Source organism: Mustela erminea, chromosome 2, assembly GCF_009829155.1.
Source record: "Mustela erminea isolate mMusErm1 chromosome 2, mMusErm1.Pri, whole genome shotgun sequence".
Classification (NCBI taxonomy): Eukaryota; Metazoa; Chordata; class Mammalia; order Carnivora; family Mustelidae; genus Mustela; species Mustela erminea.
Genome location: NC_045615.1, coordinates 49,526,758 through 49,543,677, shown reverse-complemented (window position 1 = coordinate 49,543,677; position 16,920 = coordinate 49,526,758). Strand labels below are relative to the sequence as shown.

The following is a 16,920-nucleotide window of genomic DNA, read 5'->3' as shown; positions in this document are numbered from 1 at the left end:
CTGCCTTCGGCTCAGGTCATGATCCCAGGGTCCTGGGATCGAGCCCCGCATCAGGCTCTCTGCTCAACGGGGAGCCTGCTTCCTCCTCTCTCTCCCTGCCTCTCTGCCTACTTGTGATCTCTGTCTGTCAAATAAATAAATAATATCTTTTAAAAATATATAAAATAAAATCTATAAATATTTTTGGGGAATACTAAAAAAAAGAGAGCCAGTTTTAAAAGTTTCTGTGTACTTGTGTTTTTAAAACTGTGTATGAATTAATTTTATTAGTCAAAGTTATTAACACAGGGTCACATGGGTGGCTCAATCAATTAAGCATCTGCCTTCAGCTCAGGTAATGATCCAGGGTTCTGGAATTGAGCCCCACATCAGGCTACCTGCTCAGCCAAGAGCCTGCCTCTGTCTCTCTCTCTGCCACTCCTTCTGCTTGTGCTCTTTCTCACTTGTGCTCTCTCTGAAATAAATAAATAAAATATTTTTAAAAGATTATTAACACAGAGCCTTCAGAGTTAGACAAAATTGGGCCCAGATGAGACATCTATTTGCTTGTAGTATTTTATTATTCAAAGCTTCAATTTTCTTCAGTGTGGAAGAATTATTTACCTCATTGAACTGGCACACAAACTCAGTAAATATTATTTATTATTCTTTTATTTAATATGATTGTGTAAGTTTGGAAATACACGATAATCACAAAATCAATTGCATGTGTTGTGGCATTCTGCACTTAAAATTTGAGAAATACTTTACTTGAAAATATGGTTGAGATCTTCTACTAATAGAGCCTGGAAAAAAATAACCAAAATCAGCAAGATTGGGTTTCTATTAATCCTCAGGAATATCTTATTTTATCAAGCATACTGTAAAAAATAGTATTAGCTATAGTTATTTAAAAATATTATATGCCAGATGTGATACAGACATTCTACTACACTTTAATTTACTATTCCTCACAACAAACTTATGAGGAAGATACTTTTATTGCCCCATTTTAAGATGAAAAAAGCAAAACTGAGATTAAATAATTTGTTCAAGTTTATACAGCCTGGTTGGTAGCTGAGATTTGCCTAACTTCAGAGTTCAGATTTGTTGCTACTACGTTATACCTCCAAAATTAAGTGTCACTTACTTCTCAGCTTTATAAAATGACACTGAAGATAGCTTACACGTATTTTCTGACCCAGACATATCAAAGCTTGTAAAAACTTATAGTTAATTTTTATAATTTTCCCTGTGTGAATGTTGTTGCAATTTGTACATTACCATTCATATTAACAAAGCCACTAGGGTTTCATCTCAGCTCTGCTGTGCTAGTTCCATTAAAAATTAATAACAAAAATTACCTCCTTAATTAATAGGCACAGGAGGAGTTCCTAACTCACTGCAGAATTTTATATTGCTTGTTCATCAAACTCAAAATAATTTAGCAACTACCTAATTAATTCCTAATTGATATCATTCGGCCATTACTTCTCCACTTGCATCTGGAAATATACCAAGAGATACTGCCCTAGGTGTTTTTATATATAACATCCAAAATAACCAGCAAAAACAAAATAAATTTCTTCACCCAATCATCCAAATGACCATTGCATTGTTTTTATCAAACAGTGATAAATAAAGAAAATATATTTTCAACTAACTTCTTTGCAAACAAAAAAGACCAAATTTAATACAAAGTAACAACCTGGTTTTCTCTCTGAACATTACAGATTTGGGTTAATAAGTTTTAAAATATTTAACACAAGAAATTTATTATTTCTTTTAGAATTACTATTTGAAATATGTTGTGGTATTTTAGACACATGACTACTGTCTGGGAATAAAAAGTTTCCATACATTTAAATGTATTAGTTTCAACACCAGGAAATGTACCACCTGTTATAAGCAAAGTGCCTTAATTAATTTTTGAATAATTCATACTAAGAAAACATCACTTATTTTTTAAAGATTTATTTATTTTAGAAAGAGAGAGAGGGAGCATATGCATGAGCAGTGGGGGAGGAGCAGAGGGAGAGAGAGAGGGAAAGAGACTCTTTAGCAGACTCCCTGCTAAGTGTGGAGCCTGAAGCAAAGCTTCATGTCAGGACCCTGAGATCATGACCTGGGTGAGATCAAGAGTCAAACGCTTAACCAACAGAGCCACCCAGGCTTCCCTAGCAAAACACCACTTAAAATGATACACAGAATTTAGACTATAAAAATTAAAATGACAGGGGCGCCTGGGTGGCTCAGTGGGTTAAGCCTCTGCCTTCGGCTTGGGTCATGATCTCAGGGTCTTGGGATCGAGCCCCACATCAGGCTCTCTGCTCAGCGGGGAGCCTGCTTTCCCTTCTCTCTCTCTGCCTGCCTCTCTGCCTACTTGTGATCTCTGTCTGTCAAATAAATAAATAAAATCTTAAACTTTATTTAAAAAATTAAAGTGACAAAGTATATGTTAAAACAATAGATAATCATGATGAAGCATTAAGAAATTAAGGACTATAAAAAATACCAATGATTGGGAAAACTCTATGATGAGGAATTAAGAAGTCAAGAGGAATAACTAACTTCTACTGGGCTCGTATTTTATTCTAGGCAATGATGAAAGGCACTTTGCATATAAATATATCTCCTACTTAGGATGATATTTGAGATAGCTTTATTGTCATTTTACAAATTTAAAAAAAAAATGCTTAGGGGTGCCTAAGTGGCTCAGTGGGTTAAGCCTCTGCCTTCGGCTTGGGTCATGATCTCAGGGTCTTGGGATCGAGCCCCACATCAGGCTCTCTGCTCAGCGGGGAGCCTGCTTTCCCTTCTCTCTCTCTGCCTGCCTCTCTGCCTACTTGTGATCTCTGTCTGTCAAATAAATAAATAAAATCTTAAACTTTATTTAAAAAATTAAAGTGACAAAGTATATGTTAAAACAATAGATAATCATGATGAAGCATTAAGAAATTAAGGACTATAAAAAATACCAATGATTGGGAAAACTCTATGATGAGGAATTAAGAAGTCAAGAGGAATAACTAACTTCTACTGGGCTCGTATTTTATTCTAGGCAATGATGAAAGGCACTTTGCATATAAATATATCTCCTACTTAGGATGATATTTGAGATAGCTTTATTGTCATTTTACAAATTTAAAAAAAAAATGCTTAGGGGTGCCTAAGTGGCTCAGTGGGTTAAGCCTCTGCCTTCAGCTTGGGTCGTGATCCCAGGGTCCTGGGATTGAGCCCCGCATTGGGCTCTCTGCTTAGCAGGGAGCCAGCTATCTCCCTCTCTCTCTGCCTGCTTCTGTGCCTACTTGTGATCTTTCTCTCTGTCAAATAAATAACCAAAATCTTAAAAAAAAAATTGCTTAAAAAAATTCGGTCATTTGCACAAGGTCACTGTGGTACAGCTAGAATGCTAACTTGGATATGTCTGTCTCCAAAGTGCCTATTCACTTTGATATTAATTTGTCATTTCTTTAATTAGAATGGATCTTTAAGATGCAATTTCCTCTCAGAGGGTTATTGTGAGCATTAACTTGAGACAGCTTAGGAAAAAAACATAGCTCATTTAGGCATTTAGTTTTCCTTTCCATCAACTTGGATATCCAGCTACTACTTGGTAAAAGTGATGCACCACCAACTTCTAGTAGTCAAGAAAAGAATTGGGAAAATGGCATTTTAATGAGTGCATTCCAAACAGGTAACACCAAAATGTGTTTTAACTTTAATTACGATGCTTCACTGTCAAATTAGGTGCATGTTTTGCATCATTTTTTGAAGGTAATACTACAAACAGTCTAAAGTCTAAATAGAAATATGACCTTGTTCTAGTTTACCATGGAAAAGAAGAGCTAAAGATGAACTGTTCTGAAAGCAAAACTCAAATTCTTATTCTTATTTCTTTATCAAATACTATGCACTGTCCAATATTTAACTGGCATTATGGTAACAACTATTTGTAGAAAAGTTACCTTATTTAGTCACAGAAGGGTAACATTTTGCCAATAGTTCATTTTCGTGGACTCATCAAGCAGTAACATTACTTAACATTAGATATTCTACTGGGTTTTATGACAGTTACCTTAAAGTAAGATGAGGAAAATGATTGACAACATCTACTTCCAACTATTTCCAAAGTTAAAATTACCCAAAGAATGTTAATATGTACAAGGAACTGAGTTTTATTTTTGGACAAAGCAGGATCCTCATAAAATTCCTAGTTTTTGCTACACTGTTATGTCAACAGTTAGAACTGCTTCTACTGAACTGGTAGCAAGATGCCACCAGCTTGTACTCAAAGGAGATGCTGAAGAAATTGCTCTTGATATCAATCATTTATACTTTATAAAGACATGTGAGCAAAATAACTTTCAGTTCTTAGTAACAAAAATTCTTTATTTAATAAAATCCACTGGTTGACTGAATGATTCATGGCATATATTTTTAATCACACAACTGGTTGAGCTTCCTTCTTCACATATGTTAGGAAAGCACTCCAAGTAACACTTCCTGCTCACTATGGTGATACTAGTGTATGTTTTGTGTGCCAACCTCACCAGTAGTATCATCTTATTTTTTGTATCTTTTTTACCATTATTCTATTTTCCTTGAGTGATTATTACTTTTCAAGATGCTTAAATGAATAGGAAGAAAAATCCTCCACACAAACATGTAAAACCACATAAAGAAAAATAAGGAAAAATAACACTGCTGGTATTTTTTGTTTCACAGAATATACAGTTCATAACACATATTTCACTGTAAGGAAAATTTTTAAGGATTTTTATTTATTTATTTGAGAGAGAGAGAGAGAGAGAGAGCACAAGTGGGGGGAGCATAGGCAAAGGGAGAAGGAGAAGCAGACTCCCCACTGAGCAGGAAGCTTGATGTGGGGCTCAATCCCAGAACTTAGGGATCATGAACTGAGCTGAAGGACATTTAACTGACTGAATTACCCAGGTGCCCCTGTAAAGAAAATTTTAAGGTCATTTATTTGAGTCTTTGAGATATTAAATGCTTTGTTTGTACCTTTTTTTCCCCAAAAAACACTACTGAGATATACCTAACATCACTACTAAATCTTGAGTGATTCAATTTGTGGCAAAAATAACACCATACCAATAAATAAGAGAGTGAAGAGAAATATAAAATGTGGGAAGAGTCACAAATATATATTTTTAATTTATCAAGATATTAAAAAAGAGCATCTCATTTTTTTTAATCAAAACTGTGTTTGGTCATGTATACATTATAAATGATTTGCTAAGTAAAGAAACAATAAATATAATACACAGGAGAAATGAATGTCTAGCATTAAACAAACTGATAATCCTGTATTTGAAACATGATGCATATAAGTTATTTATTAAAAATATTATCCAGAAAAGTAATTTAAACATTTATTCAAGAAAAACATGATTAAAGACAACTTGACGGCTTATCCATAGGATTTTTAATCTAAAAGCTTCACTTTTATACTAGAATTTACAAAGATAAAGTTAGAAAATGCCAAGATAAAAGTAAATTATTCAGAATAGTTGTTTTTTATTTTTTTCTCCCTAAGGCAGAATTTTTTGAGAACTCACTTTGAATTCATAAATCTTTGCCTCATTGAAATTGTCCTTTCTTACTTTCAGTAATAATAATAATAATAATAATAATAATAATATTCACTTATTGCACTATAAAACAGATACTCATCTGTACTATTATTTGTACTACCTCTCCCTTTAAAAAAGGAGTGTGTTAATTTAGGACTCTGTAGAAACATTTATATATTAAAAGGATTTGTGGAACTTTACTCAAATTGTCTACAGCACTGGTCAAAAACAAACTTTAAAATCTATCTGTAAACTTACAATTCACTTTTAGATGAAAATACAGATAGCAAAGAATGGGAAAAAAGCATATCAAAAGATGTCCACAATTATTGTGACCACAATAATGAACAGTCATCTTTACCAAGGCAGGTATAGTCATAAGTGTGTAATTTTCAACAACATGATGAAACACCTAGATACACATTTAATTGTGCAAGTATTGGGCATTTCTATGACAAAGACCTTGAGCCACACAACTCAAATTCTATTTTTTCTGCTTTGTTTGTGCTATATGATATTTTAATTCCCTAGTTGATATATTTTAGCTCTTATCCCTTAACTGCAAGTAGCACATCAACTAACAATGATTCATATTATATGAATATTAACTATCTACACTTACTATGCATTCTGTATCCTTTAGAACGTCTTTTGTATGTTAAATCACTCAATATGAGCAATGTCCAATGTATACATGTTGAAAGAAGTATCTTTTTATAAAAAAATCACCTTGGCCATTATATTAAGCCTTTCTGTAAATTGCTATAAATCTTTGCCCTAATAAGACTCTAGAACCAAAAACTGAAAATGTTTTACCCTAAAAAACTTTTTTAACCCCCCCACTGATTTTTAGTAATATAAGTAATAGAATTTAATGATATCATTATTTCAGTTTTCAGACTTTTAAAAATAACTTTTATTTAAACTATCATTTAAAAATGGTTAGCATGAATGAGCTTTTTATCAATATCAATTAATCAATGATGAGCTTCTTATATTTTGAGAAGACCTTTAATTATGTTGCTTAATAAAAATATAAATTGCATAAAACCTATTCAATCAGAAATTCTTTTGTTTTTTAAGATTTTATTTATTTATTTATTTGACAGAGAGAGAGAGAGATCACAAGTAGGCAGAGAGGCAGGCAGAGAGAGGGGAGGAAGCAGGCTCCCTGCTAAGCAGAGAGCCCAATTCGGGGCTCGACCCCAGGACCCTGGGATCATGACCTGAGCTGAAAGCAGAGGCTTTAACCCACTGAGACACCCAGGTGTCCGAGAACTTCTTTCTGAGCTAACGTGCATAAACAGATAGTTGTGGCTTTTTTCAAGGCCTATAATGTGCCATCCACTGTGAAACAGGTTTTCAAAACACATTTTCTAAAGGAACATTAAACAAACCCAAGTCACTCTAAGGAATATTTCATATATCAGAATTGTACTTCAGGTAGGCAAAGGGAGGTCATTTACCCAAAGAAAAATTTAGTTAACTCAGTTGATTAAAGAGGTATTACAGTTTTGGCTTCAACTAAGATACCTACACCCTGAAATAGTCTTGGGAGATGTACAGTTTTAAGTATATCATATCATCTTTTTTCTTACAATAAACTAATGAAGTACATAGCACCCATTACTTTATAAAAAAATGAAATTAAAGTTTAAAAATGCTTCTTTTTGCTCCCAAATAAATTGAACTAAAGTCTGTATATTTTAAAGTCACCCTTTGCACTTCATCATGAGTGCCTACCAAACATAACTGAGATTGCTACATCATCTGTAATTCTTTGAAATTAATACCTGGTTTTATTTTTTTTATTGTGAAAATCTTTAAAAATCCGAAAACAAGAAAATACTACAATTAATGCACAAACTTCTCACCCCAAACACCTACTGTTCAGCTTTGAAAATTTTCAACAACTCTCCAATTTTGTTTCATCTATTCCCTCTTCCATACTTGTTGGTAAAGTAAATGTAATATATCATACTGTTTCAACCACATGCCTCTCTCTAAAATTTTCTTTAAAAAACAAAACAAAAATATTCAATACCCAACAAGATAAATAATTCTGTAATAATTTAGTCATTTCTCAAATTTCTCTGACTGACCCAGAAATATATTTTTATAGTGTTTTAAGTTTTCCAGGTGTGCCAACAAAGATGTCACACAGCATCTGCCTCTTTTAATCTACAATATTCCTCCCCTTTTTACATGCCATTTATCTGCTTAAGGAACCAGATCATTATGCTGTAAAATTCCTCATATTCTATATTTGGTTGCTGGATTCCCTCTCTCCTCATCCCAGTATTTCCTGCAAAATCACAATTTAATCAAGAAAACTGAACAGATAGAAGTACATGTAGGCAGGAGTGGTAGTGCTGTGTACTTCTCCAGGCACTGCATTGAGAGGGAAAAATGTCTAGTTGTTACAATTTTAGTGATGTTAGTGATCACTGGATTTAGGTATTGCCAGTCTAACCCCAAACTGCAAAGTTCTCCATCAACAACATACACTTACAGCCATGCCAGGGCACATAGAGGCATCTTCTTATTCTTTTAATAGCTGCTTAGTATACCATCGTACATTCAACAAATGTCCTGTTGAAGAACATTTGAGGGTTTCCAATATTTTGTAATTATAAATATCTTGCAATGAATAGATATTTGGATGCATTATTTTGTATATTTCCAGTGTTTTACAATTAAATTTCCAGAAGTTGGATAGTTGAATCTAAAGGTAAATGTATATATAGTCTTGTTAAATATTGACAAATTCCCTCAAAAAGTGTGTAAATCGGGAGGAGTCAAGATGGCGGAGAAGTAGCAGGCTGAGACTGCTTCAGCTAGCCGGAGATCAGCTAGATAGCTTATCTAAAGATTGCAAACACCTGAAAATCCATCGGCAGATCGAAGAGAAGAAGAACAGCAATTCTGGAAACAGAAAAACAACCACTTTCTGAAAGGTAGGACCGGCGGAGAAGTGAATCCAAAGCGACGGGAAGATAGACCCCGGGGGGAGGGGCCGGCTCCCAGCAAGCGGCAGAGCAACGGTGCACAAAATCAGGACTTTTAAAAGTCTGTTCCGCTGAGGGACATCGCTCCAGAGGCTAAACCGGGGCGAAGCCCACGCGGGGTCAGCGTGACCTCAGGTCCCGCAGGGTCACAGAAGGATCGGGGGTGTCTGAGTGTCGCAGACCTTGCGGGTATTGGAAGGGGAAAGCCGGCTACAGAGACAGAGCCGACAGTAAGCTCACAGCTCGGTGTTACCTTGAACCGGTCACAGGCTCGGTGAGCTCGGAGCGCGGCCGGAGGTCAGGCAGACGGGAGTAACTGGCGCTGTTCTATGAGGGCGCACTGAGGAGTGCGGCCCTGGGCTCTCGGCTCCTCCGGGCCGGAGACCAGGAGGCCGCCATTTGTATTCCCGTCCTCTGGAACTCTACGAAAGTGCTCAGGGAACAAAAGCTCCTGAAAGCAAACCCGAGCGGATTACTCACCCCGGCCCCGGGTAAGGGCGGTGTCATTCGGCCTGGGGCAAAGACACTTGAGAATCACTACAACAGGCCCCTCCCCCAGAAGATCAACAAGAAATACAGCCGACACCAAGCTCACCTACCAAGGAGTGCGGTTTCAATACCAAGGAGAGCAGCAGAATTCCATAGGAGGAGAAAGCCAAGCACGGAACTCATGGCTTTTTCCCTGTGATTTTTTTTTAGTCTTGCAGTTAATTTAATTTTTTTTCTTTTTCAGTTTTTGTCTTTTTTTTCTCGCCTTCGGGTAAAATTTTTTTTTTTTTTTAACTGTTACCTTTTTCTTTTTTTAACGATTTTTTACTAGTTTATCTAATATATATATTTTTTCTTTTTTACATTTTTCTTAGGTGTTTTCTTTTTTTTTAAATTCTTTTCTTTTCTTTTTTTTTTCTTTTTTCTTTTTTTTTTCTTTCTTCCTTTTTGAACCTCTTTTTATCCCCTTTCTCCCCCCTCACGATTTTGGATCTCTTCTAATTTGGTTAAAGCATTTTTTCCTGGGGTTGTTGCCACCCTTTTAGTATTTTACTAGCCCCTTCATATACTCTTATCTGGACAAAATGACAAGACGGAAAAATTCAACACAAAAAAAAGAACAAGAGGCAGTACCGAAGGCTAGGGACCTAATCAATACAGACATTGGTAATATGTCAGATCTAGAGTTCAGAATGACAATTCTCAAGGTTCTAGCCGGGCTCGAAAAAGGCATGGAAGATATTAGAGAAACCCTCTCGAGAGATATAAAAACCCTTTCTGGAGGAATAAAAGAACTAAAATCTAACCAAGTTGAAATCAAAAAAGCTATTAATGAGGTGCAATCAAAAATGGAGGCTCTCACTGCTAGGATAAATGAGGCAGAAGAAAGAATTAGTGATATAGAAGACCAAATGACAGAGAATAAAGAAGCTGAGCAAAAGAGGGACAAACAGCTACTGGACCTCGAGGGGAGAATTCGAGAGAGAAGTGACACCATAAGACGAAACAACATTAGAATAATTGGGATTCCAGAAGAAGAAGAAAGAGAGAGGGGAGCAGAAGGTATACTGGAGAGAATTATTGGGGAGAATTTCCCCAATATGGCAAAGAGAATGAGCATCAAAATTCAGGAGGTTCAGAGAATGCCCCTCAAAATCAATAAGAATAGGCCCACACCCTGTCACCTAATAGTAAAATTTACAAGTCTCAGTGACAAAGAGAAAATCCTGAAAGCAGCCCGGGAAAAGAAGTCTGTCACATACAATGGTAAAAATATTAGATTGGCAGCTGACTTATCCACAGAGACCTGGCAGGCCAGAAAGAGCTGGCATGATATTTTCAGAGCACTAAACGAGAAAAACATGCAGCCAAGAATACTATATCCAGCTAGGCTATCACTGAAAATAGAAGGAGAGATTAAAAGCTTCCAGGACAAACAAAAACTGAAAGAATTTGCAAATACCAAACCAGCTCTACAGGAAATATTGAAAGGGGTCCTCTAAGCAAAGAGAGAGCCTACAAGTGGTAGATCAGAAAGGAACAGAGACCATATACAGTGACAGTCACCTTACAGGCAATACAATGGCACTAAATTCATATCTCTCAATAGTTACCCTGAATGTTAATGGGCTAAATGCCCCTGTCAAAAGATACAGGGTATCAGAATGGATAAAAAAACAAAACCCATCTATATGTTGTCTCCAAGAAACTCATTTTAAGCCCGAAGACACCTCCAGATTTAAAGTGAGGGGGTGGAAAAGAATTTACCATGCTAATGGACATCAGAAGAAAGCAGGAGTGGCAATCCTTATATCAGATCAATTAGATTTTAAGCCAAAGACTATAATAAGAGATGAGGAAGGACACTATATCATACTCAAAGGGTCTGTCCAACAAGAAGATTTAACAATTTTAAATATCTATGCCCCCAACGTGGGAGCAGCCAACTATATAAACCAATTAATAACAAAATCAAAGAAACACATCAACAATAATGCAATAATAGTAGGGGACTTTAACACTCCCCTCACTGAAATGGACAGATCATCCAAGCAAAAGATCAGCAAGGAAATAAAGGCCTTAAACGACACACTGGACCAGATGGACATCACAGATATATTCAGAATATTTCATCCCAAAGCAACAGAATACACATTCTTCTCTAGTGCACTGGGAACATTCTCCAGAATAGATCACATCCTCGGTCCTAAATCAGGACTCAACCAGTATCAAAAGATTGGGATCATTCCCTGCATATTTTCAGACCACAATGCTCTAAAGCTAGAACTCAACCACAAAAGGAAGTTTGGAAAGAACCCAAATACATGGAGACTAAACAGCATCCTTCTAAAGAATGAATGGGTCAACCGGGAAATTAAAGAAGAATTGAAAAAAATCATGGAAACAAATGATAATGAAAACAAAACGGTTCAAAATCTGTGGGACACAACAAAGGCAGTCCTGAGAGGAAAATATATAGCGGTACAAGCCTTTCTCAAGAAACAAGAAAGGTCTCAGGTACACAACCTAACCCTACACCTAAAGGAGCTGGAGAAAGAACAAGAAAGAAACCCTAAGCCCAGCAGGAGAAGAGAAATCATAAAGATCAGAGCAGAAATCAATGAAATAGAAACCAAAAAAACAATAGAACAAATCAACGAAACTAGGAGCAGGTTCTTTGAAAGAATTAATAAAATTGATAAACCCCTGGCCCGACTTATCAAAAAGAAAAGAGAAAGGACCCAAATAAATAAAATCATGAATGAAAGAGGAGAGATCACAACTAACACCAAAGAAATACAAACTATTATAAGAACATACTATGAGCAACTCTACGCCAATAAATTTGACAATCTGGAAGAAATGGATGCATTCCTAGAAACATATAAACTACCACAACTGAACCAGGAAGAAATAGAAAGTCTGAACAGACCCATAACCAGTAAGGAGATTGAAACAGTCATTAAAAATCTCCAAACAAACAAAAGCCCAGGGCCAGACCGCTTCCCGGGGGAATTCTACCAAACATTTAAAGAAGAACTAATTCCTATTCTCCTGAAACTCTTCCAAAAAATAGAAATGGAAGGAAAACTTCCAAACTCATTTTATGAGGCCAGCATCACCTTGATCCCAAAACCAGACAAGGATCCCACCAAAAAAGAGAGCTATAGACCGATATCCTTGATGAACACAGATGCAAAAATACTCAACGAAATACTAGCCAATAGGATTCAACAGTACATTAAAAAGATTATTCACCACGACCAAGTGGGATTTATTCCAGGGCTGCAAGGTTGGTTCAACATCCGCAAATCAGTCAATGTGATACAACACATCAATAAAAGAAAGAACAAGAACCATATGATACTCTCAATAGATGCTGAAAAAGCATTTGACAAAGTACAGCATCCCTTCCTGATCAAAACTCTTCAAAGTGTAGGGATAGAGGGCACATACCTCAATATCATCAAAGCCATCTATGAAAAACCCACCGCAAATATCATTCTCAATGGAGAAAAACTGAAAGCTTTTCCGCTAAGGTCAGGAACACGGCAGGGATGTCCATTATCACCACTGCTATTCAACATAGTACTAGAGGTCCTAGCCTCAGCAATCAGACAACAAAAGGAAATTAAAGGTATCCAAATCGGCAAAGAAGAAGTCAAATTATCACTCTTCGCAGATGATATGATACTATATGTGGAAAACCCAAAAGACTCCACTCCATAACTGCTAGAACTTATACAGGAATTCAGTAAAGTGTCAGGATATAAAATCAATGCACAGAAATCAGTTGCATTTCTCTACACCAACAGCAAGACAGAAGAAATAGAAATTAAGGAGTCAATCCCATTTACAATTGCACCCAAAACCATAAGATACCTAGGAATAAACCTAACCAAAGAGACACAGAATCTATACTCAGAAAACTATAAAGTACTCATGAAAGAAATTGAGGAAGACACAAAGAAATGGAAAAATGTTCCATGCTCCTGGATTGGAAGAATAAATATTGTGAAAATGTCTATGCTACCTAAAGCAATCTACACATTTAATGCAATTCCTATCAAAGTACCATCCATCTTTTTCAAAGAAATGGAACAAATAATGCTAAAATTTATATGGAACCAGAAAAGACCTCGAATAGCCAAAGGGATATTGAAAAAGAAAGCCAACGTTGGTGGCATCACAATTCCGGACTTCAAGCTCTATTACAAAGCTGTCATCATCAAGACAGCATGGTACTGGCACAAAAACAGACACATAGATCAATGGAACAGAATAGAGAGCCCAGAAATAGACCCTCAACTCTATGGTCAACTCATCTTCGACAAAGCAGGAAAGAATGTCCAATGGAAAAAAGACAGCCTCTTCAATAAATGGTGCTGGGAAAATTGGACAGCCACATGCAGAAAAATGAAATTGGACCATTTCCTTACACCACACAAAAAAATAGACTCAAAATGGATGAAGGACCTCAATGTGCGAAAGGAATCCATCAAAATCCTTGAGGAGAACACAGGCAGCAACCTCTTTGACCTCTGCCGCAGCAACATCTTCCTAGGAACAACGCAAAAGGCAAGGGAAGCAAGGGCAAAAATGAACTATTGGGATTTCATCAAGATCAAAAGCTTTTGCACAGCAAAGGAAACAGTGAACAAAATCAAAAGACAACTGACAGAATGGGAGAAGATATTTGCAAACGACATATCAGATAAAGGACTAGTGTCCAGAATCTATAAAGAATTTAGCAAACTCAACACCCAAAGAACAAATAATCCAATCAAGAAATGGGCAGAGGACATGAACAGACATTTCTGCAAAGAAGACATCCAGATGGCCAACAGACACATGAAAAAGTGCTCCATATCACTCGGCATCAGGGAAATACAAATCAAAACCACAATGAGATATCACCTCACACCAGTCAGAATGGCTAAAATCATCAAGTCAGGAAATGACAGATGCTGGCGAGGATGCGGAGAAAGGGGAACCCTCCTACACTGTTCGTGGGAATGCAAGCTGGTGCAGCCACTCTGGAAAACAGCATGGAGGTTCCTCAAAATGTTGAAAATAGAACTGCCCTATGACCGAGCAATTGCACTATTGGGTATTTACCCCAAGGATACAAACGTAGTGATCCAAAGGGGCACATGCACCCGAATGTTTATAGCAGCAATGTCCACAATAGCCAAACTATGGAAAGAACCTAGATGTCCATCAACAGATGAATGGATCAAGAAGATGTGGTATATATACACAATGGAATACTATGCAGCCATCAAAAGAAATGAAATCTTGCCATTTGCGACAACATGGATGGAACTAGAGCGTATCATGCTTAGCGAAATAAGTCAAGCAGAGAAAGACAACTATCATATGATCTCCCTGATATGAGGAAGTGGTGATGCAACATGGGGGCTTAAGTTGGTAGGAGAAGAATAAATGAAACAAGATGGGATTGAGAGGGAGACAAACCATAAGTGACTCTTAATCTCACAAAACAAACTGAGGGTTGCTGGGGGGAGGGGGTTTGGGAGAAGGGGGTGGGATTATGGACATTGGGGAGGGTATGTGCTTTGGTGAGTGCTGTGAAGTGTGTAAACCTGGTGATTCACAGACCTGTACCCCTGGGGATAAAAATATATGTTTATAAAAAATAAAAAATTAATTAAAAAAAAAAGTGTTTAAATCATCACTATACGTAATTCTTCTAAGATAAATATGCATGAATGACAAAATTGTATAATGTATCTGTATAAAAATGAGAAAAAAATCTCCATTTTTAAAAGACTATCTGTCAAATCAATTACAGCAAGAATGTTTTAAAAAATGATTATCCTAAATTTGTATTTAACTAGAAAAAAATTTAAAGTGACTTCTTTGGATATCAGCCTATAGTACAGAGTAATAAAATATAAACATTGTGAAATGTAAAATATAAACAGGGGCTTCTTTTGATAATTCTTAATGTGATATTATCTATAATAGAAAAATACTGCATAAACAAAAAAATCCTTATAAAATATTAAAAGTGGAAATAACCTTAGAGATTATGTTTAATTCTTAGAAGTTAATAATATATTATATATATATAAAATATAATATATATTGAATAATATATAAAATCCAGCAGGCTGATTTTCGCAAATATCTGCAGGAAGGTCAAGATTTTAAAGTTTCAATTTAATATTTTTTTGAGAGAGAGAGAGGAGAGACAGAGAGGTAGAAGGAGGGGCAGAGAGAAAGGGAGAGAGAGAATCTAAAACAGGCTCCGTACCCAGCATGGGATGGGGCCTGATGTGCAACTCGACCCCACGACCCTGAGATCACGACAAGAGCCAAAATCAAGAGTCAGATACTTAACCAACTGAGACTAGTATGCACCCTAATATTATTTCTACTTCAATTTGAAAATGACTATGTTCAAGATGTTATAAGCAAAAAAACAAAAAAGTAAACAACAGCTTCTCCTGTACCCAAATATCTAACTATGAATAAACAATCCCTATCACCTACTTTAACAGGAGTAATTTTGGTTTTGATTTGGTTTTGATTTGAAGATAAAACAATTTATACTTACTATAAATTTATACTATTACAAATATAATGAGTTCCCTTCTTAATTTCTTCAACAATAATTTATTTCTCTCATACTACAAACTCAGTGTTTCTGTGTGTTTGTGGTCATTATTGACAGTTACTAATTATTAAAAATTAATTGAGTTATTAATTTTGCAACCTTTTTGCTTCAGTATTAGCCTATGCAGCTATTATGGAAGCAGTTAAGATTCTTAAGAGTAAACCTTGATCTACAAAACCTCCATTTGGTTATATAAAATAAATAAGTAATGGGATCATATCAGTTTTCTTCTTCTCTCAAAAAGAGAAATATTAAAATTTCCATTATGTATTAAATTGCAATTTCTTTCTTTGAAATGCCTTCATAGGAATTTTTTTCCTATTTTATAATGGTCTTCCACTGGATTTGTATTTCCATAATAGATTATAAGATCATCAGATTCATGTGTCAATGATACCTAGCATGTGCCTTGCACATATGATATGCAAACTGGAGATGGAAAAGATTGAATGCATCCTAAACAATATAAAGTTTATCAATGAATTGATAAATGATTAGGATCAGAGTTGCATGAGCTCATGTATTTACTTAACACTTACCTGAAGGATGAAGATTCTGTTCCTCTAAAAATTCTAGATCAAGCATTAGGTCATCTTCATCCAGTTCACAAGATCCCAAATTATTCAAAACATCCTAAAGAAAAAGCACAATCAAGAGTTAGAGACCAAACAGCTGAGAAATTGAGGCAATATCCACATACAGATGCTATGAACTTTAACATTATCTGCCCAATAAAATATTCTAAAAATTATTATAAAAATCTTAACTTCCACTAAAACTACTAAAGATTTAAAGGTTTTTTTCAAATGTATAGAAGTCTGTAAACTGAAGTTTTATTTTTTTTTTATTTAGCTTTAGAATCTGGACATTCTTCTGACATATTTAATGAATTCTCAAATAAATTCTGTGTACAGTGGCAACTGTACGATATCAATTTAAACCATACTTGGAAGCAAAGGTCCAGTTACCATTTCCCAATCATTTGCTTAAGATTAGGAAAGAGGAACAGAAAAAATAAACAACAATCAGATTGAAAATTAATTGACTTTCATGCCATAAACATCAGAGCTAGATTATGTTTTTTGCCTTCTCCTCCCCTCCCCTCACCTTCCCATTCTTTAAGAGGGCAAATAGCAAAATAAGCCAGAAGAGTATACTGAGAAGTCTTGAGGGGAAACAGTGATGTGCAGAGGTAGGAATTCTT

The 16,920-nt window shown here is 35.7% G+C and overlaps 1 protein-coding gene across 4 annotated transcripts in view; it reads right to left on the bottom strand.

The window, feature by feature from the left end:
• Positions 1 to 16,920, bottom strand: part of CCSER1 (coiled-coil serine rich protein 1) — a 1,384,598-nt gene that overhangs the window by 1,128,045 nt on the left and 239,633 nt on the right. For all 4 annotated transcript variants that reach the window (XM_032332893.1, XM_032332895.1, XM_032332896.1 and 1 more), the window contains exon 4: positions 16,256 to 16,349. In XM_032332893.1, the coding sequence (XP_032188784.1) occupies positions 16,256 to 16,349 (94 nt within the window). The remainder of the gene's footprint in view (positions 1 to 16,255; positions 16,350 to 16,920) is intronic.